This window comes from Hyperolius riggenbachi, chromosome 2 (assembly GCF_040937935.1).
Source record: "Hyperolius riggenbachi isolate aHypRig1 chromosome 2, aHypRig1.pri, whole genome shotgun sequence".
Classification (NCBI taxonomy): domain Eukaryota; kingdom Metazoa; phylum Chordata; class Amphibia; order Anura; family Hyperoliidae; genus Hyperolius; species Hyperolius riggenbachi.
Window position 1 is genome coordinate 344673584 of NC_090647.1, and position 23924 is coordinate 344697507.

The 23924-nt window shown below is 45.5% G+C and overlaps 1 protein-coding gene and 1 long non-coding RNA gene across 9 annotated transcripts in view; one reads left to right on the forward strand and one right to left on the reverse strand.

The window, feature by feature from the left end:
- LOC137546740 (uncharacterized) overlaps positions 1 to 749 on the reverse strand; it is a 76254-nt gene extending 75505 nt beyond the window's left edge. For 6 of the 7 annotated variants that reach the window (XR_011026339.1, XR_011026334.1, XR_011026335.1 and 3 more), the window contains exon 1: positions 534 to 654. This is a non-coding gene — a long non-coding RNA (uncharacterized lncRNA). The other variant, XR_011026338.1, reaches the window with a different exon arrangement.
- Positions 665 to 23924, forward strand: part of CYB561D1 (cytochrome b561 family member D1) — a 71506-nt gene continuing 48246 nt past the window's right edge. For both annotated transcript variants that reach the window (XM_068269517.1, XM_068269516.1), the window contains exons 1-3: positions 665 to 777; positions 6528 to 6693; positions 23482 to 23519. In XM_068269517.1, the coding sequence (XP_068125618.1) occupies positions 670 to 777; positions 6528 to 6693; positions 23482 to 23519 (312 nt within the window). In that variant the 5' untranslated portion in view covers positions 665 to 669. The remainder of the gene's footprint in view (positions 778 to 6527; positions 6694 to 23481; positions 23520 to 23924) is intronic.

Genomic DNA, 23924 nt, shown 5'->3' on the forward strand with positions numbered 1-23924 from the left:
AAACCGAGAACCGGCTCTTGTCGTTCGCAGCAAAGAGCCGGCTCGATTGAGAACGACCCATCACTATAGCATACCTCCCAACTTTTTGAGATGAGAAAAAGGGACACTTAAGCCACGCCCCTGAAACAACCCTGACCACGCCCCACCACGCTTCTAGTCACGCATACCATAAACATTTCATAAGAAAAATATGTTGTTTTATAATTCAAACCACACTGGTCGTTCCTATCCTGGTTAATTTTCCTTCATAGTAACATTTAAAAATGAGTAATATATCAATTTAAAGGATGGGAATAAAGTTTAGAGTTAATCAAACACATTGTTAGTATAGAAATATATATATTTATATACATAGAAAGGGGGACAAAGTCCTGAAAGAGGGACAAATGAGGGTGAAAGAGGGACAGAGGGACAGGGCTCCCAAAAAGGGACTGTCCCTCCGAAAAAGGGACAGTTGGGAGCTATGATGTATGTTAAATATACTGTACCAAGTGCTGCGCAATACGTCAGCACTATACATCCACTATAATAACCTGTTGGGAAACCTGTGACAAGCCAGTCCACCCTTAACTGCAGGTGTCAGCCTTCTCTGACACGCCTCATCATTCATAGCCCGAGCTGAAGTACTTCCTCACACTGATGAATGTGAATACACACATACCCACAACAATGATGGCAGCTATTCATTCAGCTGCTCTGTGTCCAGTGCGCATGCTCAGAACTCGTAAAGGAGGCAGAGCAGCAAGTAGATGCAACAGAGGAGGATTCCGAAGAAAGGTGAGTGACGTGACTTCTTATCTTCTTATCTCTGCTTAATTATTTCTCTCTGCCGGTGTACAATTTATATGCGTGCAGGATGACTGATTTGCTCTGATATGGCAGCCTCTTGGGGAAGCAGAGAACTTTTATGATTCTGCCTGCTTTTCTCGTATGAGTTACAGTAATGTTACCTGTGGGGAGGAGATAACACTTTCCATATCGAGCTTCTTGCTAAAACCTGTCTTATGTACTAGAAGGAGAAGGTGGATGGAAAGCATTATTGTTCGAATATTACATGTAAAACAGTTTATCAACTTGAGTACTGGTGTTGGTGAAATGTTTATACAGATTTAATTCCAGGTATAAAATAAATGTTGTCTACTCTCCCTAAACACCATGAACATAACAGTGAAACGGGCTGCCAGTTAAAATTGTCCTTATATATATAACTTATTTTTAATATTTGGCAGTTGTAGTACACCCCATAAGGCCCCCCCACCCCCATTTGCTATGCCTTATGGGAGATGCTTTGGAGAAGACCTCTAAACAATTCTTGTAATGACTGCCAGAGAGAGGCTATGTGGTCTGGACTGCCAGAGTCCAGGAGGGTGTTGAAAGGCGGTGGTTGTCCTATGGATGATTTTGCTGGTGGAGTCCCTACTTAGGGAAATTCTATCGCTGATCTTAGCTATTGATATGGCATATGGGCAACTTTCAAAGTATGCATGTTGCGATATCAGTGATAAAATGTTGCATCATTAGGAGTGCAAGTGCAGTGAAGCATACAGTAAATTGAAAGTATGCTTCACGGTCACTGTAAACACACAGTATGCTGTGGGTTATTCCGACGGATCCCACTGCACTGTGCTGCTGATGCTCCAGTGTAAATGTACCATAGAAATATAATTGCATGGCATCGCGATGAAGGTGACAGATGAAGGCAGAGAGGGTGAAGGTTACAGAAGAAAGCAAACAGCCTATTGAGAATGGACACTTTCTATTCCTGTAGGCTTTCATTGTTTCTGTTAACATCAGCATATTATGCATTGTCTAGAATTTATCGTGTAAGGCAAAGGCCCTGTGGTTCACACGTCGAGCCTAAAACAACATATCTGCTGGCAATGAGCATGTCTGAAAGATTCAATGCTTATCATCCCTTGGCTCCTGATATGAAAAACAGACTGTTTTCACTGTTATTGTGAATCCAGCCTCAGACCCAAGTTACCCAATATTTTGAGACAGTCATTACTGCTCTAAGGGCTCATGTTTTGCTCAAGTGCTAGCGCTTTTTAAATTGCTAGTGCAATGATACCCTATGGGCCTGTTCTCACTTGGGCGATTTGCATTAATTGCTGGCAATTAATGCAAATCGCTAAACGCAAATGTGTAGCCTGCACCATTTTCAGGTGTTTTCCTGGCGATCGTGTTTCAGTGCTATAAAAGCGCTAAACTCGATCGCGGAAAAATACCTACAGTGTCCAGTGATCTGTGTTAAATCGTGGAAAAAGCACTCCCGCAAAACGCCGGCGAATACGGCGAATTTTGCGCTTTTAAGTGTGAATGGGCCCTTACAGTACCTGCATTTTGGACAAATATTTAGCTTAGTATAAAGCAACCTTGAAGTGAGAGGCATATAAAGGTTGCCATCTTCATTTTCTTTCACAACATTCCATCTGCCTGCTGGCCATTCTTATCTTTTAGCTTCAGTAGTCTGAGTCAGGGCTGATTCACACTGCAAACGCTAGAGATTTTGAAAACTCTTGCTTAACCCATTCACACTTACAATCGCAGAACGCCGGCGATTACCGCCGGCGTTCTGCGGGAGTGATTTTCCCGCGATTAGCGCGGAAAAATCACTGGACACTGCGGCGGTTTTGGAGCGATCGCGATTAGCGTGCTATGCACGCTAATCACGATCGCAAATCGCGGAACGCTCGTCGCCGGCAAACCGCTGCATGCAACGCGGTTGCGGTTATCGCTAACCGCAACCGCGGCAGTGAGAACACGGCCACTGGCTACAATGTGTAGCGGTTTGCCGCGAGCGGGAATCGTGCGATTCCCGCTCAGGTGTGAATGGGCCCAATAATGCAATGCTATGGGGGATTTTTAGAAAATCACATTGCTCCAGTGTGAACACACATAGGATGACATTAGCAAGAGCAAAGCACTTAGGAAAGCTCTTGTAGTGTGAACGAGCCCTCACACCTAGAGTAGAGTCAGACTTGAGTTGTTGGGGGCAAGTGTGAACCCTGCCTAAAGATGTTGATCTGCCTGATAGTTGGGATGCTAGCATTTATAAGAAGGCATTGAAGCACAAGTGAGAAGGGGGGAAAAAAGCTTAATACTTACCTCAGTAGTTGGAAGCATTTGAATGGTCCAGAGACTTCCTGGATCCTTGCAATGCCCACCATTCCAGTGCCGGGTGCTTCTTCATCTTCTGGTCATGCTTGTGGCCGTGGATGAGCGAGCGCATCAGGACTGGGCATGTGTGAGTAAGGCCCAATCATGCCCAGTAAAACAAAGTAAATCGTGCACAGTTTTTATTTCTTTTGTGCACAAGCACTACATTGTACTGAGTATGAGCAGACCAGTCCGGTAGCACCCATCCTCAGCAGCACTCTTGGCCAGAAGAGACATATTCAACTAACTTGTGTCAAATAGGTATAGAGGGACACTGCACTGAAAAGGTGGGCTGTGGGAGGACTCAGGACCACCCAGAGGCTTTCCACTAATTTGGTATCTTACCCTTTAAAGATGACTGCCTCCTTTTTCCTATCATTTCAGGTGTCCTTTAACCCAAGGTGATCCAAAGGTCAAAAACAGATACTTACCTATGAAGAGGGAAGCCTCTAGATCCTCCAGAGGCTTCCCATGTCCTCCTCCAGACCACCACAGCTGCCTGGGACTTTCCTGGAGATTGAGACTGCTCTTCTTTTCATGTGCAATTGTGGCCATGCTGCACCTACATAGTGCAGTCGCAATCAGAAATCCAACAAGCTTGTTGCATTTTTTGGGGGGGTCCATGCACGGTTATGGTGGGGGTCAGGAGGACATGGGAATCATCTGCAGGATCCAGAGGCTTCCATGTTCTGAGGTAATGTAACTAATTTTTTTAACCTTGGGTTGCCTTGGGCACACTTTAACGTGTACCTGTGATGGCGGCAAAGCAAAAATGTATACATACCTGGAGCTTCCTCCAGCCCCCTTTGGCCTGTTTTGTATGTGTTTTTTTATGGTTTGGTTTACACATAAAAGGTGTACAGTTCCTTCCAGTTCTGTCCTGTTTTGTATCATAATTCAGGTCAGACTGATAAATCAAGTTGAGCAGATAGGTACACATAGCAGGTACAAAGGAAAGACCAAGAGTTAATTACTGCAATATTCTGGCAGCTAGATAGAGGAAGGCAGCTGCAGTAATCTGGAGGACGATGTGGGGAACCTCCTGAAAGATCCAGAGGCTTCCCTCTTCTTAGGTAAGTGGCTGGATAGTGTACAGGTTATGGGCAATGCCATTATAGGATTCGAATCCTGGTTGAAGGCAGTACCTGTTCAGTAGGGCGTACTTGAGCAAAACTCCCTGACTCTGTAGGGTGACCTATTGAGTGTGACCTTAGTGGCTGCAGCTCTCAAGCACCTGGTTTTCAGAAAGGTATGCTCCTGGTACTGCCCACAGGCCATGTACAAAATGACACTCAGGCTTTGTTCACATCTAAATCGCTGACGCCAATGGTTATTGACTTTTTTCACAATACAAAACGGATGAAACACACTGATGTGAACTGTGCCATAAGGATTCATTGCACTAACGATTTCAGGGCGTCTTTAAAAATCGCCGGCGCTCAAAAAAAAAGGAAAAAAAAAAAAAAAAAAAAAGCAAAACGCCCTAGGTGTGAACAAGCCCTCATACATCTGTCAGATCTAGGTTGCTTTGTGTAGAAGCCTGTAGATGGCACTGTGATGCAGCATGATTGCATGGTGTCTATCTATGCTGTTCTAGAGATTTGTTGATTCCTGTCCTGTCTGTGTGTCCTGGGTGTACAAAGCAGAGTATGGCTTGATGTAAAGAACTGCAGTAACTTGTAAATAAACCTAGTTCCGGTTATTCAACATCAGTGATTACTAAACACAACACTTTGGGGAGGCTTAAAGGATACCAGATGTGAACGAAGTAGAAAAAACGGGGGGAGCAGGCATGTACTGGCAGCTGTCCTGAGGCCCACCATTTCCCCCCCATTCTCCTCTCTGCTCCTCCGATCCTACCTAAATGCCCCCTGGCAGCCACTTCCGGGTCACCGAAGTCGGGCATTAGTGCGCAGGCACTGGCCTTGCTGCGCGCGTCCTACAGTACGCACCCACGTCCGTGAGCGCTCTGTTTACGCACATGATGTAGTCGTGACGTCATGCACAGTGCGCTCATGGCCGCATGCTGTAGGATGTGCGCAGCCAGGCCAGCGTCTATGCACTAATTCCCAACTCGGGCGATCCCGAAGAGGCGGCTGGGGGGGCATTTAGGTAGGAACGCAGCGTTTCATGCTATGTTATGTGTGCATCCAGCCTAATGGAGGCGCAGAGGAATATGTTTTTACATGCGTTTTTGATGCGTATTTTTAACATTAAATGTGATATTGCATTTTCCTCCAAAAAATGCAGCAAAAAAGTAAAAATACATAGCACAAAAAACGCAAGTTTTTTTGCACTGCTTATTGTGCTCTGAGCCTCACTGTTTCTTGGCTGTTTAAGCTCTTCAGAACATGGGCCTGAGTTCAAACAAATTGGGCCAGAGAGCTCAGAGAAGCTCTTTTGCATATATAACAACTCAAGTTTCTTAACTTTCCCTGGACTGGAAAACAATATGAGACTCTCTTCTTTGCTACTAATGTTCTATTTCTTAGATGTATTACACATATAATTCATTATCTCATATGTTGATTTTCACTTCAGATTTGCTTTTAACCTTTTAGCAGCTTCAAACAAGATGCCTTGTTTGAAGCTGCTTTTGCAGTGGGAACCTCTGTCATGCAACCTCTGCCCAGTGCAGCCAAACGAGTGCATTTGAGTAAGAAGCTATATTTACCTGCTCTGGGAAGGCTTCTTCTCTTCCTCTACCTGCAGCTCTGAACTCTCCGTAGATCTTCTGGGTCCCGGTCACATCCGATCACATGATATGACATCAGGATCCAGGAGACTGTGTCAGCGTTACAGCGCAGTCCGGTGGTGGAAGAGATGTAAGAAGAGACTCTTCCTTCAACCCTCTTCCACCACTGAGTGGTGCTGTACCGCTGACACGGTCTCCTGGATCCCAATGTCATATCATGTGATAGGACCCGAGGTGACCTGCAGGGAGTACGTCACCACCACGGTGGAGTAAGAAGAAGCGGTCCAGCTGTCCGGACAGGTATGTTGGGAGCTCCCTGTCGCCACACACCCTGCCGAGCCTGCCACCCAGCAGCAGGAAAAATTCAGCCCTGTAGCCAAATAAAGTTTGGTTGCTAAGGGGTTAATCAGTTGATTTTGTTTTTGTTGAGAAACAAGGATATTTCATGCATATTTGATGAAAACCATTTGCTTTAGTTGAGAACCGGGAAGTAAAATTGTTAGCAGATGAAGTTACCCGAGTACCTCAGATTTTCCAAGGTAAATGATAGCTGCCACTTGGTAGAGTGATATAAGAGACTTCTTAGGTGACCAGACTCCTCTTGTGTGGCTAAGAAAACCTGAAATACCAGTTGTGTGTCCTGATTCCTCAAATAATTGTACACATTTTCTAGGTAATGCCAGAGACTTCCATCCCTTATACCCCACTTGGGGTAGATTCAAAAAGGGTTCCGGATTTTTGGCTCTACCAATGCCTTCGGAGATTCAATGGATTCCTGGCTCATGTCCTTGCACTTGGCCTTACCATCTTCTTAATAATTCTTGCTCGACCTGGAACCAGTAAGTGCCAAAATAATATCTAAAATATACTTTGTTTTATCTTACAGTGACACATCTGTCTGGCGGTTTTGTAAGCTGTAGAAAATGTATATTCTTTTTAAATTAATGTACTAGTAAACCTCTCATTAGTTTAACCTAGTTAAAGAGTTCTTCTATCCTATAAGTTCCTTTGCCTGTTCTAATGTGCTCTGGCTTACTGCAGCCTTTCCTAATTGCACAGTGGCTGTGTTATCTCTGTTATATGATCTAATCTGTTTCCTTCTGTCGGCTAAGGCTTGAATGTGTGGAATGTGCAAGGCTGCTTGTGATTGGATAGAAGCGATACACACCCTCTGCAGGCCCCCTGCAGGCTCTGTATGACTCACACACTGCTTATGTGAGCCTATCACAAGCTGGTTAGTTTGTTTGTAAACACTGCCTAAAACTGTTAATTACAAGCCAGGATTGCAGCAGAGAGTGGCAGAAACAGCACAGAGGGGAGGAGAAAATAATGAATAGAATGGTATGCTTTTTGCTGTAAACATTTTAGAGTACAGATTCTCTTTAAGCTGCTGACAGCTTTTTGAGGTTTTTGAGGTTAATGAGGAAGCTTCAATGACATGACTGCAGTCAGCTTTTTCAGGGTCTCTTATAAACATCCTGAGGCCTATTTTATATTAAATATATTTTTATATTTTTAAGCTGCAGGCGGTGCATTCACTGTCCATGAGATGCTCCTGTGCATCAGCTGGGCACTTGCATGCGCTTGGTATGGACAGTTAAGAGGTATTTGTCCCATGGTGGAACATCTGAATACGGATGCAACAGCACAGACGTGACATGAGGCAGTGCTTTGCTGCCAAGTAATCAAATTGGAGTCATTTCACAAAACTTCTCATAAATGACTTATTTTTGACCAAATTAATAAAAATAACCTTTCAGCACATTTACAAGCAAAATAATCAAAGTAAGTTAGTCCCGATGAACTTCATTTCAATATTTACATTTCTTACCTTAATTATATTGGTTTTTTTTTTTTGCTCTTTTAGACCTGGAACCCAGGAAAAAAGCTATCGCTATAAGCAATTTCATGAGCGTTTTCTGGCGTTTTTGGTAGCGATTTTAAAAAGTGTACGCGTTTTGCCAGCGATTGTATAGCGATTAGCGTTTTTAATTCTGATTGGTCCTTTCAATTAATTTTATTTTTTTTACAGTGTGAAGTAATTTCAAAATGCTAGCAAAATCGCTCTGTGTAGGTTTTGATGAGTGATTACGCCAGGGTTTAAATACTTTACATTGCAGAAACACTAAAAATGCTGCATGTCCTGCGTTTGCGATTTTGGTAATCGCAATCGCTCCAGTGGAATTTGACCCATCCATTAACATTAGCTGAGCGTTTAGGGAAATCGCTACAATTTTGAATCGCTCCCTAAACACTCAAAAAAAATCACTCTAGTGTTGTTGCTCATGTTGTGTATTTATACTTTTCAATAAAAAAATGTTTTGAAAAAAAAAAATCACTAGTGGGTTCCAGCCCTGAGAGTTTAAAAAATGTAACATGGATAAGGTGAAAACAGGTGAAAAAGCTTTGTGAATCATGCTCAATGGGCCAGATTTATCAAGTGTCTGAGACAAAATATTAGTAGGTTTTTAAAAATCCGTGCAGAACTGTCTCAGGCATCTTAGGGCTCGTCTCCACTAGTGCGGCGTGCGTCTCGCAGACGCACACCGCACTGAGCCGGTGGGCGGGATCGCAGGCGAATCCCATGAGCTGCGCCATGCACGGCTATGGGATTCGCAGCCTCCGTGGCGAAATCTGAGGGGGGTTCCGGGCGAATCGCTCCCGCAAGCGATTCCGCCGACGCGCCGTCATCCCCTATGGCAGAGTTTCCCCGTGTGAATGATGTGCGGGGAAACTCTGCAGAATCGCCGGCGAAACCGCCCTAGTGGAAACGGGCCCTTAAGAAATCATTAGACAGTGCAGATTCCTTCTAAAACTGTTGTATAATAGGAGGGGCTATGAAGGTCTCTCAGACAGTGCAGTGTGTGAGGGGAATTGCTGTTGCTGAGGTAACCAACACACCTGCTTTATTGATAGCAGCAGGCTCGGAGGAGGGATTCAGCAGGTGGGAGGAGCATATCACAAATCATGTCTAGCCTGCACTCTGCAATCATGTCTAGCCAGCAGTTCTACATCTGTAGAACTGCTATCAAGCACTTCTTAATCTGCGCCAGTTTAGGAATGGATTTGCACTTTTCTTAACTGTATTGCAGCTCTAGAAATTCATGCTAAACTGCCACTATTACCTAGGATTTAAGAAGGTTCTTCTTATCATGCAGAACGGTTCTCCCTGCTGGTTAGAACAGATTAAGAAGAAAAAACTGTCGGCAATGCGTTGATAAATCTCCCCCAATGTGTGTTAAGTGCTGACACGGTGCATTAAATTGCAGCCAGAAGATGCTTTGGTGGCCTACAAGTCAGAGGCTGAACTGCATGTCTAATGTGCAGTTCAGCCTGCTGTGTTCCACTACAATAAAAATATTGCCAGTGACAAGAAGTAAAATAATAAACACATTGTGAAGGTCCTGTGCAGAACTAACTTGTAATTATCTTTTATTGCCATTCCTGTGGTATGTGTAACTGCAACACGTCAGCAGAAGTTACGTGTCAGAGAATATCAGTTTCCAAACATTGCTTTGATTGTACCACAAAGGATAACATCCTTTAGATTGGTGGTTCGCAAGGGCAGGGCTCTCTCACCCTTTGTGTCTTGGAATTTACTTCCGTATACATTTTGTTCATCATGCTACAGTTGTCACTGTAATTACTGTGCCTGCTAATTTTGTATTATGTACCTATGTCTTTATTTTGGGTATCCCGTTGCCTGTATTATAATGTACCACATGTTTTGTTACTTACTCTGTACAGGGCCACAGAATATGTTGGCGCTTTATAAATCAACAGTCCTACTATTTCTCCTTATACCTATTAGTGTTCACAGGAATGGCAATAACAGATCATTCACAAATCAGCTTGGCACAGAACCTGCACAATTGTTCATTATTTCACCTCTTTATTAAGTTTACTATATTTAGAAAGTCAATCCTATGTGTGCCTGAATTGGCTTGTGAGTTAAAATAGAGATTTCTCCAAGCGTCTCTTCTCCAAGTCTGTTCATGTAGTGCTTTCTGTAATACACAGACTGCCCAATAATGCTCAAGTAACTCCCCTTTTTTCTTCATATGCAATGGACTGTATAGAGCAGAAAAAGCTGTAGTCGTGGAGGCGAGTATCGGCTACACTAATCAATAAAACTGACATGCCCAGTACTGGCTGTGCTGGCTGGAAAGCTGCGCTACACATGCGCCTGTGTCTGCAGATAGCATTAAAGGGGGCCATACATCAGGAGGCTTGGCCAATTGACCATCTGATTCAATTGTTATGATTGGATTGGATAAAAATCGGTGCCGCCAAGAACATGCCTGTTTGATGACGCAACCTATTTTGGGCCAAAATCGCATGTATTGATCGGACATGCTGCAGGATGTAGGGCCGACATGCTCGATTGGGTGCGCAGTGGTAACGGTGTGCAATATGGGGACATGTGACAGAACCCCCAGCTCTATTCCTTCCCCCTAGTGTAAAATATGTCTTGTGCAGTATACTTTACCTGTCGGTGTCCGCCCCTGGCTCCGCCTTCCATCCTCCGTGCACATACATGCGCCCCACATTTAGTGCAGGCACCCACGTGGTGTGTGTGTCAGTGCATGGAGGATGGAGCAGCAGCAGACACCGGCAGTTAATGTATGCTGCACGTTCACAAGGGGGTGGAGGGGAGGGTTGGGGGTGGGGCGGGTGTCGCAAGGCTGTTTCCTGAAATATTTTATGCTGATAGGTAACTGGTCTCTCTTCGGTCATAGAAAGATCTGTCTCTTGGCAGATCTGCCCATACATCGTCTGGTGTATGGGCACCTTTAGAGGTCTAAAAAATAAAAAAGATAGTGGTATGTGCGCTTCTCTAAAAGTTGATTAATACAATTTTAAAATTCACACTGCTAGAATGGTTCGTTACACTATGGGTGGGTATCACCACCCTATAAATGTCTTAAATGTAAGAATAGTATAGCGCTCAACATCCACCAGTGCTTCTAATATAGTACATAAATGTCCAGAGCAATCAACATAAGAGTATAAATTACAACAATAGTCCAAAGTAGGTGATCTGACGTGCTGCCCTTATCCAGGCTGAAATTTAAAGTAAATACAGTACGCTCACCGGATGTCGTGGTTGATTATGATCAGCAGAAATCACTCAGTAGTATAGACAATCCTCACAAACCTTTGTGCTTCTTCCTGATAGTGACTCAAAACACAAACAAGGGGGGCAAACATAGCGTAATCGAGTTTTCCAAGATGCATGGCAACTTTAATCCACCACCAACATGAGACACCGTGCATACACTGTGCAGTGCCCTTTCCTTAGTGTGTGATAGCAAGGCTTCACACTCACCAGATCCATAGGCTGATCCGTAGCATAGATTGCCATAGCATAATACCATTTAATTTTGATATAAAAGTATACATAGTGCACTCACATTCCATAAAAAACAATGTGCATATAGTAAAATCACTGGAACGTCCTCACCGACGCCACTCTCAATTTCGCGTCTCCAACACCACGACTGAGGCCCCGCCCAACCGGTTTCGTCATCAATGACTCATCAGGGGCATGCCTTTAGAGGTCTGTTTCCCCTTGTGCCGGGATGTGTCGCTGAAACACTCATGTAACCTGTTCCAGTGCAAGAACGCATCCAAATCCCTCTAGCTGTGCCACGGGAATTATGGCCCACAAATCGCTCCTAGTGGAAACTAGCTCTTGGGTAAGAAATGTAAAATTCCTTTTGATGTATAGATCTGAACTGCATGGATCATTGGCTTGCAAATAGGGAATGCAAAGTCTGCAACTACACCAGGGTGCCTGGACCAGAGAGCAGTGCAGTTTCCAGGCTAAAATGCACCCAGGGCGAGGTTGTAAAAATTGCCCCCCCCCCCCCCCCCGAGCAAGGTATGGGTTCCCGCAGTATAGGTTAGCCAAGTCTAGTTGCACCTAGTATAGGTCCCCCCAGTATAGGTAGCCAAGAATAGGTACCCCAGTATAGGTAGCCAGGTATAGGTGAGCCAGTATAGTTGCCCCCGCTATAGGTTAGCCAGGTAGGTGCCTCCAGTATAGGTAGCCAGTATAGTTGCCCCCAGTATAGGTTAGATAGGCAGGTGCCCCAGTACAGGTTAGCTAGGTGGGTGCCTCTAATATAGGTAGCCAGAATAGTTGCCCCCAGCATAGGTTAGATAGGTAGGTGCCCCCAGTATAGGTTATTTAGGTAGGTGCCTGCAATATAGGTAGCCAGTATAGTTGCCACCTGTATAGGCTAGCTAAGTAGGTGCCCCCTATACAGATTAGATAAGTGCCCCCAGTATAGGTTAGATAGGTAGCTGCCCCCCCCCAGTATAGGTTAGATAGGTAGCTGCCCCCCCCCCCCTCAGTATAGGTTAGATAGGTAGGTGTCCCTCAGTATAGGTTAGATAGGTAGGTGCCCCCCAGTGTAGGTTAGATAGGTAGCTGCCCCCCAGTGTAGGTTAGATTAGGTAGCTGCCCCCCAGTGTAGGTTAGATTAGGTAGGTGCCCCCCAGTGTAGGTTAGATTAGGTAGCTGCCCCCAGTGTAGGTTAGATTAGGTAGCTGCCCCCCAGTGTAGGTTAGATTAGGTAGCTGCCCCCCAGTGTAGGTTAGATTAGGTAGGTGCCCCCCAGTGTAGGTTAGATTAGGTAGGTGCCCCCCAGTGTAGGTTAGATTAGGTAGGTGCCCCCCAGTGTAGGTTAGATTAGGTAGGTGCCCCCCAGTGTAGGTTAGATTAGGTAGCTGCCCCCCAGTGTAGGTTAGATTAGGTAGGTGCCCCCCAGTGTATGCTAGATTAGGTAGGTGCCCCCCAGGATAGGTTAGATAGGTAGGTGCCCCCCAGGATAGGTTAGATTAGGTAGGTTAGATTAGGTAGCTGCCCCCCAGCGTAGGTTAGATTAGGTAGCTGCCCCCCAGCGTAGGTTAGATTAGGTAGGTGCCCCCAGTATAGGTTAGATAGGTAGCTGCCCCTCAGCGTAGGTTAGATTAGGTATGTGCCCACAGGATAGGTTAGATAGGTAGCTGTCCCCTATAATGGAGGGGGGAGCCGGAGCCGCGGGGAGGGCAGCCCGACCTCTCCTCTCCCGGGCGCCCTCCGTGCTCCCCCCTCAGATGCATAGTCAGTGAGTGAGCAGGCAGGAAGTGCTCTTTACAACTCACCTGCCTGGCTCCAAGCGCTGCTGTCTCGCCGCCGGTCTTCTCCTATCTGCCTACATGCTGATACACACGCTGCTTCCGGCTAAACAGGATTTTGGGTATATGGTAAAAAGAGTGGCACTCACTCAAAAGGGGAATGGCGTGCTCAAGCCTCAAGGGTTCCCCGCACCTGGGATCCAATAGACAAAAATTCAGTTGGAGGCAAGCACTTCCAAAAATATAAAGCTCTTTTATTGAATCATTAATAAAAACATATGGCTATACGGCGACAGCCCGCTGTTTCAAGACTCAGCCCTTTCTCAAGCCGAAGTGCCCACAAACTGACAACACAAACACCACCCTTATATAGTGATCTAATTTCCCATTAACCAATGAATTCAAAAAATCAGCAGCCAATCATCTTACCCGGTATCCCAGGCGGACCTGAGAGAGAACTCCTGGCTTAATATGCAAATATCCCCCTCTAGTCGCATAGAACTACGTGGCATATACGTTAGACACACCAGCTAACACTGCTACATCACTGCGACGGCGCGGAGAGGTCACCGCTACTGACGTCAGAGCCAGTCCGGCCCCCGTGTGCTTTATTATTCATCCCCGTCATCTGTAAGGCGGGGTCAGGCAATCCGTGCACAGTATCGGCTGGTGTCATGGAGTTAACACCCCAAAAGGCGGGGACTCGCCACTCATACACATCAGCCCCAGCGTGCACTTCGCCCGTCAAAGCAGCCAATCAAGGCTGTCTATCTGCACCCGGGAAGCGCGTCCATAGCAACCAGCATCTAACATAAACATAAATAAAGCATTTCATACGTTACCTCTCAGCGGCGGCGCAGCGATTAATGCCAAGCCATAAACTTTCCCACGATCCCCCCACAAACCAGCAAGATGAAGTTCTGCATTAAAAGAGCATAATATATACATTAAAGGAACATGCAAAACATCTTGTCCTACACAAAGATCTAGTTAGATGCAAAAACCAAGGTCATATTCTTTGTTTAAACCCCCTTCCCCCAACACCCCCAATCTTCTAATCCACCCAGCCTCCCTTTTTAATAGCTCTTTCACCCTACTATGTCTACCTCTCCAAGTTTGTGGGACTCCATCAATAATCTGTACACGGAGTTGGGATACATTATGATGCATTTCAAAAAAGTGAGCTGAAACTGCCTGTTTTCTATCTCCATTCCTTATAGCACTCTTATGGGAACATATCCTGTCTCGTATTTTCTGGGTGGTCATCCCGACATAACCTAACCCACAAGGGCATTTCAATAAATATACTACATAACTGGATTCACATGTATAAAAATCCCTGATCTTATATTTAGTCCCTTTAGAGGGGTGTCTAAACTCTGAACCTTTTATCATATGTCCACAGAGATGGCACCCGAGGCAAGGATATGTTCCCATTCTCCTACCTGTCTCCAAAGGTGGTACAGCATGATGGAACACCTTGTTCCTAACGGGACACTGGCTCTGACGTCAGTAGCGGTGACCTCTCCGCGCTGTCGCAGTGATGTAGCAGTGTTAGCTGGTGTGTCTAACGTATATGCCACGTAGTTCTATGCGACTAGAGGGGGATATTTGCATATTAAGCCAGGAGTTCTCTCTCAGGTCCGCCTGGGATACCGGGTAAGATGATTGGCTGCTGATTTTTTGAATTTATTGGTTAATGGGAAATTAGATCACTATATAAGGGTGGTGTTTGTGTTGTCAGTTTGTGGGCACTTCGGCTGAGTCCTGAAACAGCAGGCTGTCGCCGTATAGCCATATGTTTTTATTGATGATTCAATAAAAGAGCTTTATATTTTTGGAAGTGCTTGCCTCCAACTGAATTTCCGGCTAAACAGGAAGCAGCGTGTGTATCAGCATCTATGCAGAGAGAGGAGACCGGCGGGGAGAGAGCAGCGCTTGGAGCCAGGCAGGTGAGTTGTAAAGAGCGCTTCCTGCCTGCTCACTCACTGACTATGCATCTGAGGGGGGAGCACGGCGGGCGCCCGGGAGAGGGAGGGAGAGGTCGGGCTGCCCTCCAAGCGGCTCCGGCTCCCCCCTCCATTACAGCGCCCCCCTTCCAACAGCGCCCTGGGCGGCGGCACGCCCCTAGAAACGGGCCTGCCAGAGAGGCACACATTGGGTCCTTCTCCAGTCACTGAATTAGCTCTTTATTGGTGCTGTTATGGTAATAATAACCTCCTGTATAGTAGGGAAAAAAGTTACCTCAGTAGAGCAAAGCCTCTGAATAATACACCTCGCATTCCAGCGCTGGGCCCCCCGAACCTCTTTGACAAAGGCTTGTCAAGAGGTGCACATGGTCGCATTACCATGCATGACTGACTGACTGACTGGAGGTGCAGGACTTGTGTGGAGCCACTCAGGTTAATCAGAATCAGAATCAATTTATTTTCGCCAAGTAAGTTTGCACCTACAAGGAATTTGTCTTGGCAGTTGCTTAACAAACACAAACAAAAACAATACAAGGACAGACAGTGTGAATATTACAAGTTAAGGACATTATAAGTATAGTGGCAGTAAGCAATGTGAGAATTGTTCATGTTTAGTTCTGTGCTGATTACTTTCAGTCCTAGCAGCTCTAACGTGGTTCAGCATTAAGTATGGCTACCGCTTGAGGGAAAAAACTGTTCCTGTGTCTAGAGGTTTTGGTAGCGATTGACCGGAATCTTACTCCTGAAGGCATGCGCTGGAAGATGGAGTGAGCTGGGTCAGAGGGGTCAGAGGCAATTTTGGTTGCTCTCTTTCTGCACCTGCTAGTGTAAAGATCCTGCAGGGAAGGTAAGCTACAGCCAATTATCCTTTCCGCTGATCGGATGATGCGCTGCAGCCTCCCCTTTTCTAATGCTGAGCAGGAGCCGAACCATACAGTCATAGATGATGTTATGGTGGATTCGATGATTGCAGTGTAGAACTGCACCATTAGATTTTGAGGTAGGCCAAACTTTTTCAGCTGCCGTAGATGGTACATCCTCTGTTGTGCTTTCTTGACAATAGTGGCAGTGTTGTTGTCCCATTTTAAGTCGTTTGAGATCGTGGACCCAAGAAACTTGAATGACTCTACTTGGGTTATTGTGGATCCATTTATGGTTAAGGGGAGGTGCTGGGGGGGAGACCTCCTAAAGTCTATTATCATCTCCATGGTTTTGAGAGCATTTAGTTCCAAGTTGTTGCTGCTGCACCAGGAGGAAAGCTGTCCCACCACATGCCTGTATGCAGACTCATCCCCGTTTTGAATGAGACCAACAACTGTTGTGTCGTCTGCAAACTTCAGAACCTTAACAGATGGATCTGTGGAGATGCAGTCACTGGTGTAAAGTGAGTACAGCAGTGGGGAAAGCACACAGCCCTGGGGTGCACCAGTACTGACTGTCAGAGAGTTTGATGTGAGTTTACCAAGTCTAACACGCTGTCTTCTGTCGGTTAAGAAGTCGGTTATCCATTTGCAGAGGGATTCAGGTATGTGTAGCTGGGAGAGCTTGCTGTGCAGCAGTGATGGAATTATGGTATTAAATGCAGAGCTGAAATCTATAAATAAAATCCTGGTGTAGGTTCCTGGGATATCTAAATGCTGTAGTACATAATGCATACACATGTTCACGGCATCGTCTGCGGATCTGTTAGGCCTGTAGGCAAATTGCAAAGAGTCCAGCAGGGGATCTGTGATGGATTTCAGATAAGTCATTATCAGTTTTTCAAATGCTTTCATGACCAGTGATGTCAGGGCAACAGGCCTGTAATCATTTAAACATGTAGGTTTTTTTTTTTTTTTTTTAATTGGTACAATAGTTGCGCTTTTAAAACAGGCAGAAACAATTGAGAGTTCTAGAGATGCTTTGAATATGTCTGTAAATACAGGCGCTAATTGGTCGGCACAGAGATTCAAGCATTTCGCAGACACAGCGTCTGGTCCCATTGCTTTCCTGGTGTTTTGTTTTTTAAAGAGTCTATTTACATCTGATTGGCATATTGTTACAGCATGCACATCTGGGGACAGGTCAATAGATTGTGTCTGGCCTCCTGTGTTGTGTAGTTGCTGAGGCACCGCAGGGGGTGGAGACATTGGCTGGCAGGAAGAGTGTTCAGTTTGCCTGTGGCAGAGATACAAATTGACTTGTTGTGTTTGGCTTTTGTTGGTAGTGTCAAACCTGCAATAAAATGTATTCAAGCTCAAGTATTAAGCTTTATATGCAAAACACCTTGCTGCTGCGGAGGTGTGAGCTGTCCTGTGCCTGGGCAGTGCGGACACACTTGTTTTACACGTACGGGAGCGTGTCCACAAGCTTTCAGAGAGTGCCAGAAAGAAGTAATGGCTTGGAGGATACAGAGGCTTTACTCAAGCAAGGTAAGTATCTGATTTTCTCCATTTTAACCACTTATGCATCCTATATCCAAAAAAGCGTTTGCTCGTGCTGCCTGGGTGTAGGACCTATGCCTGAGATTAAGGCCTCTGTGGCAGGCGATCGCGTGTGCATGTCCGCGGCATGTGGTCCCTGAACCCGATCGGCTCTTACAATGGTCACTGTTACAGCTATTAACAGTGATCATTCAAAAATGCACAAAGGAAGTTCATTGATTAAAAAAAATAGCGTAAAAATAAAGTTCATATTATAAAATGGTAAAATAAAATGTGTTCACGCTCCATGGGGTCCCTGAACCAATCAGTGTGCCTAAAGCTTAGTACCTACGCAAAGAAGGATTGGGGAAATGTGGTGACAAGGATTGTTCCCCAATCCATCTGTAAACATCGTGATCACAAAAACTCCTGCGAAAGTCCCTGGACATCTGAATGATCGCTCGTTCAGTAATACGATATGACGATTGTTAAATACGAACAATGGACATGGGTAGTTGGATGTCTTTTAACATTGTTTCCCAAATTTTTGTTAAACGAGGTTAAGCGATTTCGCGTGAAACAATCATTCGTTGGCAGACAATGCGGAAAAAAATCGCTTATGGGTATGGACCGTTTTATTTGAATGATGACTGTTACAATTCCTAAAAAGTTCAAATCGCTCCAGTAAACACTGTAGTGGGCCCCAAGCCTCAGGGATTTTGCACACAATGACCCGACTTTATTAAAGGACTATTGTAGGGGGGGAAGAGTTGAAGTTACCCGGAGCTTTTAATGGTCCCCCGCAGGCATCCTGTGCCCACGCAGCCAGTCACCGATGCTCCGGTCCCCGCCTCCGGTTCACTTCTGGAATTTCCGAAAACCACTGCACCTGTGCGCCAGTGTCCTTGCTCCTGATGACGTCACCGGGAGCGTACTGTGCAGGCGCAGACCTGTACTGGGCCTGCGCAATACACTCCTGGTAACGTCAGCGGGAGCGAGGGCGCGGCCATGCAGGCGCAGAGGTTTTCCGACTTTAAAGTCTGAAATTCCAGAAGGGAGCCGGAGCATCGGTGAGTGGCTGCGCGGGCACAACATGTCTGTGGGGGACCATTAGAAGCCCCGGGTAACTTCAACTCTTTTCCCGTATACAGTATTCCTTTAATAAAGTCGGGTCATTGTGTGCAAAATCCCTGAGGCTTGGGGCCCACTACAGTGTTTACTGGAGCGATTTGAACTTTTTAGGAATTGAAACAGTCATCATTCAGTACAGTATTCCTTTAATCCATATAAATTCATTCAAACACACTATGTGCAATTAAATATAATAATAGGGATCTCTTTTTTTCAGTATCTTTGAAAGCTGAACGATTCACTAAAAACGAGGGGAGCAGGCATGTATTAGATGCAGTCCTAATGCCCACCACTTCTCCCAGTCTCCTCCGTCCCCCTCCTTTGTATCCTAAATCGCCTCCGCAGCTCAGTCCAGGTCGGGCGGTAGTGCGCAGGTGTGTGTAGCCAGGAGCACTTTGTGGGCGCACATGACTGCACAATGCACACGCAGAGCGCTCCTTGCCGCACACTCCTGCTCACTACCGCCAGACCTGGACTGAGTTGCGGAGGTGATTTAGGGTACAAAGGAAGCGGGTGGAGGAGAATGGGGGAAGTGGTGGCCTTGAGGACTGCATCTAATACATCCCCCTGTTAAATCGTCCAGCTCTAGTATAATTTAAATAGCAGGAATAATAATGACTAGGAGCTATATAGTAATTGTAGGTAGCATATTCCCATTAAGATTCAACTGCATTAAATGTCTTTCTGACAACACAATATATTCTATCGTGTCAAGGCCATGTAATGTTCTGAACAAATCTTCCTGTCAAATATGGTACGCCTTATATAAAACAGTATTGTATAGGACGGTGCCAAGCAGGTTTGAAGAGACTCTGCTGCTATATAACATATACCGTATATATCTCCAAAAAAAATAAAAAATAAAAATATAAATCACCACTTTAGGATAATTATGATACTTCAGTCAAAACTGCCACCATATAAAATCGGAGTACCTTTTTCTAAATAGTGTCATAAAAGAAGCAAGGATGTTTACATTTAGCAATTGTATAGAATATATATGAATATATATAATCTCATAATCGGACAGTGTTAGTATAAGGAGTCTTACCATTCTTGACTATTCAGTTCTGCGGTAACAGACAAGTAGGAGTTGTACTAACTGAACGGGTCTCCAAGCATTGGTATTCCCATATACTCGGGCATGGTAAATCCAAATGTCTTATAAACATTTATAGTGGCATCTCATTTGCATAATAATGAATGTGGTGACTCTTTGTGCTAACCCTGATTGATGGAACATGTATTACGGTATTTTCTATGAAACGGATTAGGAAGGATATATGTAATATAGAATCAAGCTCGCTAGGTATTGTGCTATGAGGTGTTTCAAGTACCGGATTTAACAATGGGTTTTTACTGGAATATCCCTGCCAAGTGAATTAGATAGTCTTTTCTTATTTAGAATGATGTATCATAAAATAGACATTTTAACCAGCTGAATTTTTATGGGAACATGTTACCTGCAATTATTACATAGCTAATACATAGCTACATAGCTAGTATTTTTTATTGCTGCTATTTAGATGGGATTGTTAAAGGAGACCTCCATTATCATACTTGGAAGGATATGTGTCAGTGTGTGTAGAAAGGTGCAATCATATGTTCCCTTTAAGCCCCATACTCAACAGCGGTCTTTTATGCAGCACAATTATCAAACAACCCAAAAAAGCTGTTTGCTGTTGTTCAAACAAACTTTTTTTGGTTGTTTCAACTTGTTTCACAACAAAAGTTGTTTGATAATTGTGCTGTAGAAAAGACCGCTGTTGAGCGTGTGTATGGGGCTTTCTATCTTTCTATTCTACGCTACTTTCACACATAGCCACAAGAGGGTGTTGGTCAGGCACTAAAGGTCTTTCCTGTAGACCTCGTTCACATCTGGAGTGTTCAAAAACATGTAAAAGTGCGTATTAAACGCATGCGTCTGTGCGCGCTTTGGTGCATTGTGGTGGGCTTTTTTAAGCAAGTTTTGCTTATTGTAGCAGTTGTCAATAAAGATTGGTTATCATATGAATATGTGTTTTTTTTTTTTTTTTTTTTCTTTTTTTTTTTTTATTATTTCAATTGGGGTAAAAAACGCCTCCGCTTGTGTGTGCTAAAAAAAAGTGCACACATTCATGCATTGATGTGCGCTTTACAGCTCAATGCACAGACATGCATGCAACACTGTTTTTGTAACGCTGCTCAGCGCAGCGCAAGTTAATGAGAATACAATGTACCTTGCTTAACACACAGCACAATGCGCCCTGAAAGTTCATATGGATCAGCAGGCCTGCCAGGCAACTGGTATTGCTTAAAAGGAAATAAATATGGCAGCCTCCATCTACCTCTCACTTCAGTTGTCCTTTAAATTTGCAAGTTTGTGTGATTAAGATCAGCTATGATCAGGTCTAGTACTGTGCCTTGTACTGAAGTGTAGCAGTCTTGGGCGTTTGACATTAGTAGAGGGAAGCCTCTGGATAATCTAGAGCAGGGGTGTCCATTGGGTAGATCGCAAAGGACTTCATGGTAGATCCCGACCCCACCACATTTTCCATTCTGTATATATGTTACGGCCAGAACCCGAAGTTTGGCCACTTCTAGTTCTGGCCGGCCACTTCGGGTTCTGGCCGGCCAATTCGCGAAGTGCCCGCTGCGCTGCGGCCAATGTTAGAAACGGATCGTTTACTCTGATATGAATGTATCTTCTGGCCGCAGCGCAGCGGCCAAACGTATTAATTTGTTGCAATTTTAAGCCGGCGGCAATGTAACGATTCAAGCCGCCGGCTTTTTCATCTGCCTCATCTCTCTCCCTCTCTTTCTTATGGGCAGCCGGGCGGGGACACGCGTGTCCCTCCGGAGTCGTTCGTCGCGGCAGGGAAGCCTGCCGTTCTTGCAGAGCGGGTGCTGGCAGAAGCAATGTCTGCAGCCTCCCCGCTCTGCTGCCCCTGCTGCGACGAACGACTCCCGGGGGGACTCGCGTGTCCCCCCCCCCCCGCCGGCTGGCCATAAGAAAGAAAGGGAGAGAGATGAGGCAGATGAAAAAGCCGGCGGCTTGAATCGTTACATTGCCGCCGGCTTAAAATTGCAACAAATTAACCTCCTGAGCGGTCTGGACGAGCTCAGCTCGTCCATCACCGCCGGAGGCTGCCGCTCAGGCCCTGCTGGGCCGATTTTTATCAAATAAAGTGCAGCACACGCAGCCGGCACTTTGCCAGCCGCGTGTGCTGCCTGATCGCCGCCGCTCTGCGGCGATTCGCCGCGAGCAGCGGCGAAAGAGGGCCCCCCTAGCCGCCTGAGCCCTGCGCAGCCGGAACAAAAAGTTCCGGCCAGCGCTAAGGGCTGGATCGGAGGCGGCTGACGTCAGGACGTCGGCTGACGTCGATGACGTCACTCCGCTTGTCGCTATGGCGACGATATAAGCAAAACAAGGAAGGCCGCTCATTGCGGCCTTCCTTGTTTATTCTGGGCGCCGGAGGCGATCGGAAGATCGCCTCCGGAGCGCCCTCTAGTGGGCTTTCATGCAGCCAACTTTCAGTTGGCTGCATGAAATAGTTTTTTTTTTATTTAAAAAAAAACCTCCCGCAGCCACCCTGGCGATTTAATCAGAACGCCAGGGTGGTTAATACGTTTGGCCGCTGCGCTGCGGCCAGAAGATACATTCATATCAGAGTAAACGATCCGTTTCTAACATTGGCCGCAGCGCAGCGGGCACTTCGCGCATTGGCCGGCCAGAACCCGAAGTGGCCGGCCAGAACTAGAAGTGGCCAAACTTCGGGTTCTGGCCGTAACATATACAAGTGTGCTCCTAAAATTGTACATAGATAGATAGATCATTTTGACTTGTTAATTTTTTAAAGTAGCTCACAAGCCGAAAAAGTGTGGGCAGCTCTGATCTAGAGGCTTCCTTGTCCCCCTTCACCTTGCCACTCCAGAGCTGGGAGGCACAGAGCCTCCTCGATAAGGGCTTGTTGACAGAGCTCTGCCGCAGTGCACACGTGCAGTATGGTTTGTGTCTGCGCATTAGCACAGAGCCGCTTGGGCTCATCTGTTTCCACCCAGCACGAGTTGCTCTATGCTTCTGCACAGGCTTGAGCCATCATGTGACTGCACAGTGTGGTCACACTCATTCACATATAGGAGTGGGGCCGCAAACTTTCAGAGGGTCCTGGGCAATGGCGGTGATCTGGAAGAGGACATGGGAAGCCTCTGGAGGGTCCTACTGAGGTAAGTAACTGACCCCCCCACCCCACACACACACACACTTTCACTCTATTTGCTCTCAATGTGGCAAAATGATTGACTCCTCTCTGAAAGATTCAAAGAGAAATTGATTACCCTGTTCTGTTCATAGATTTTCAATAGATTCCAGCAGGGAATCTATTAAAAAACGATCAAGCTCTAGCATTGCACTGTTTGATGCAATGCTATGGGCCGTCAATCTACCACCATTTCTGCCCTACCCCAATCGACTGAGATCCTCCAGCCTGTCCCATTGATACCTTCAATAAGCCGATCATTTTTGGGAAATGGATTCCCAGCAGAACAATTGAATATGCCAGGGAATGAATGGAATAATTGATAAGTGTATGGGCACCTTTCAGTGGCGCAGCAATAGGGGGTGCAGAGGTTGCGACCACATCGGGGCCCTTGAGCCACAGAGGCCCTTCCTCAACCACAGTATTAGCTCGCTATTGGTCCTGTGCTGGTAATAAATACTTCTATAGATAATAGTGGTAATAATTAACACACTTTCTCATCCCCTTCTTGCACCTCTGACACTGTGGTTGTCCTTGATTGGTTTTGGTTTGACATAATTATGTATTTATAGTGATTGGTGGCCCCAATGTACAATTTGTACCAGGGCCCACAGCTTCTTAGCTACGCCACTGGCACCTTTGGAGTTTGATGAATGTGTAAAATTCTGTCTTTTATTTTAAAAATACAGTGAAAGAAAATTCTACATAGCGAAGGGAACTCGCACTTCACTCACCTGTTGCCTGTTTTTTGCTCCCTGCAGGTCTGTTCTCGTGGCATCCTGTGTTCATGGCTGCAGCAGTAAGTGCTGATGAGATATTTTAGCTATTCTTCTTTTTTTAGTCTATTCAATCTGGCTGGCATCACCTTTTATCTTTTTCCTTTTTTTTCTGCTTTGCTTTTGTGCTAATCGTGCTGAGCAGCAGGAAGCAAGCATTTCATTTCATTGATGTAGATCTTGTCATTACTTACAAACAAAGCTGCTGGCAGAGGAGACTTGTGTCTGTTTGAGGGAAACATCTGAAATCAGTATTTCAGTAGATTAGTGAAGAAAGACTTAGCTGGAAGTATAACTGCACATTCAGCAACACTATTTTTAGCTGTAAAGAAGGGAGTTTGTATGAACAGGTCTTCTTCCACTGAGCTAGAATACATCCTATTTTTTTCTACAGTCTACCTTTCTGGACAGTGAAATTACTTTTATTG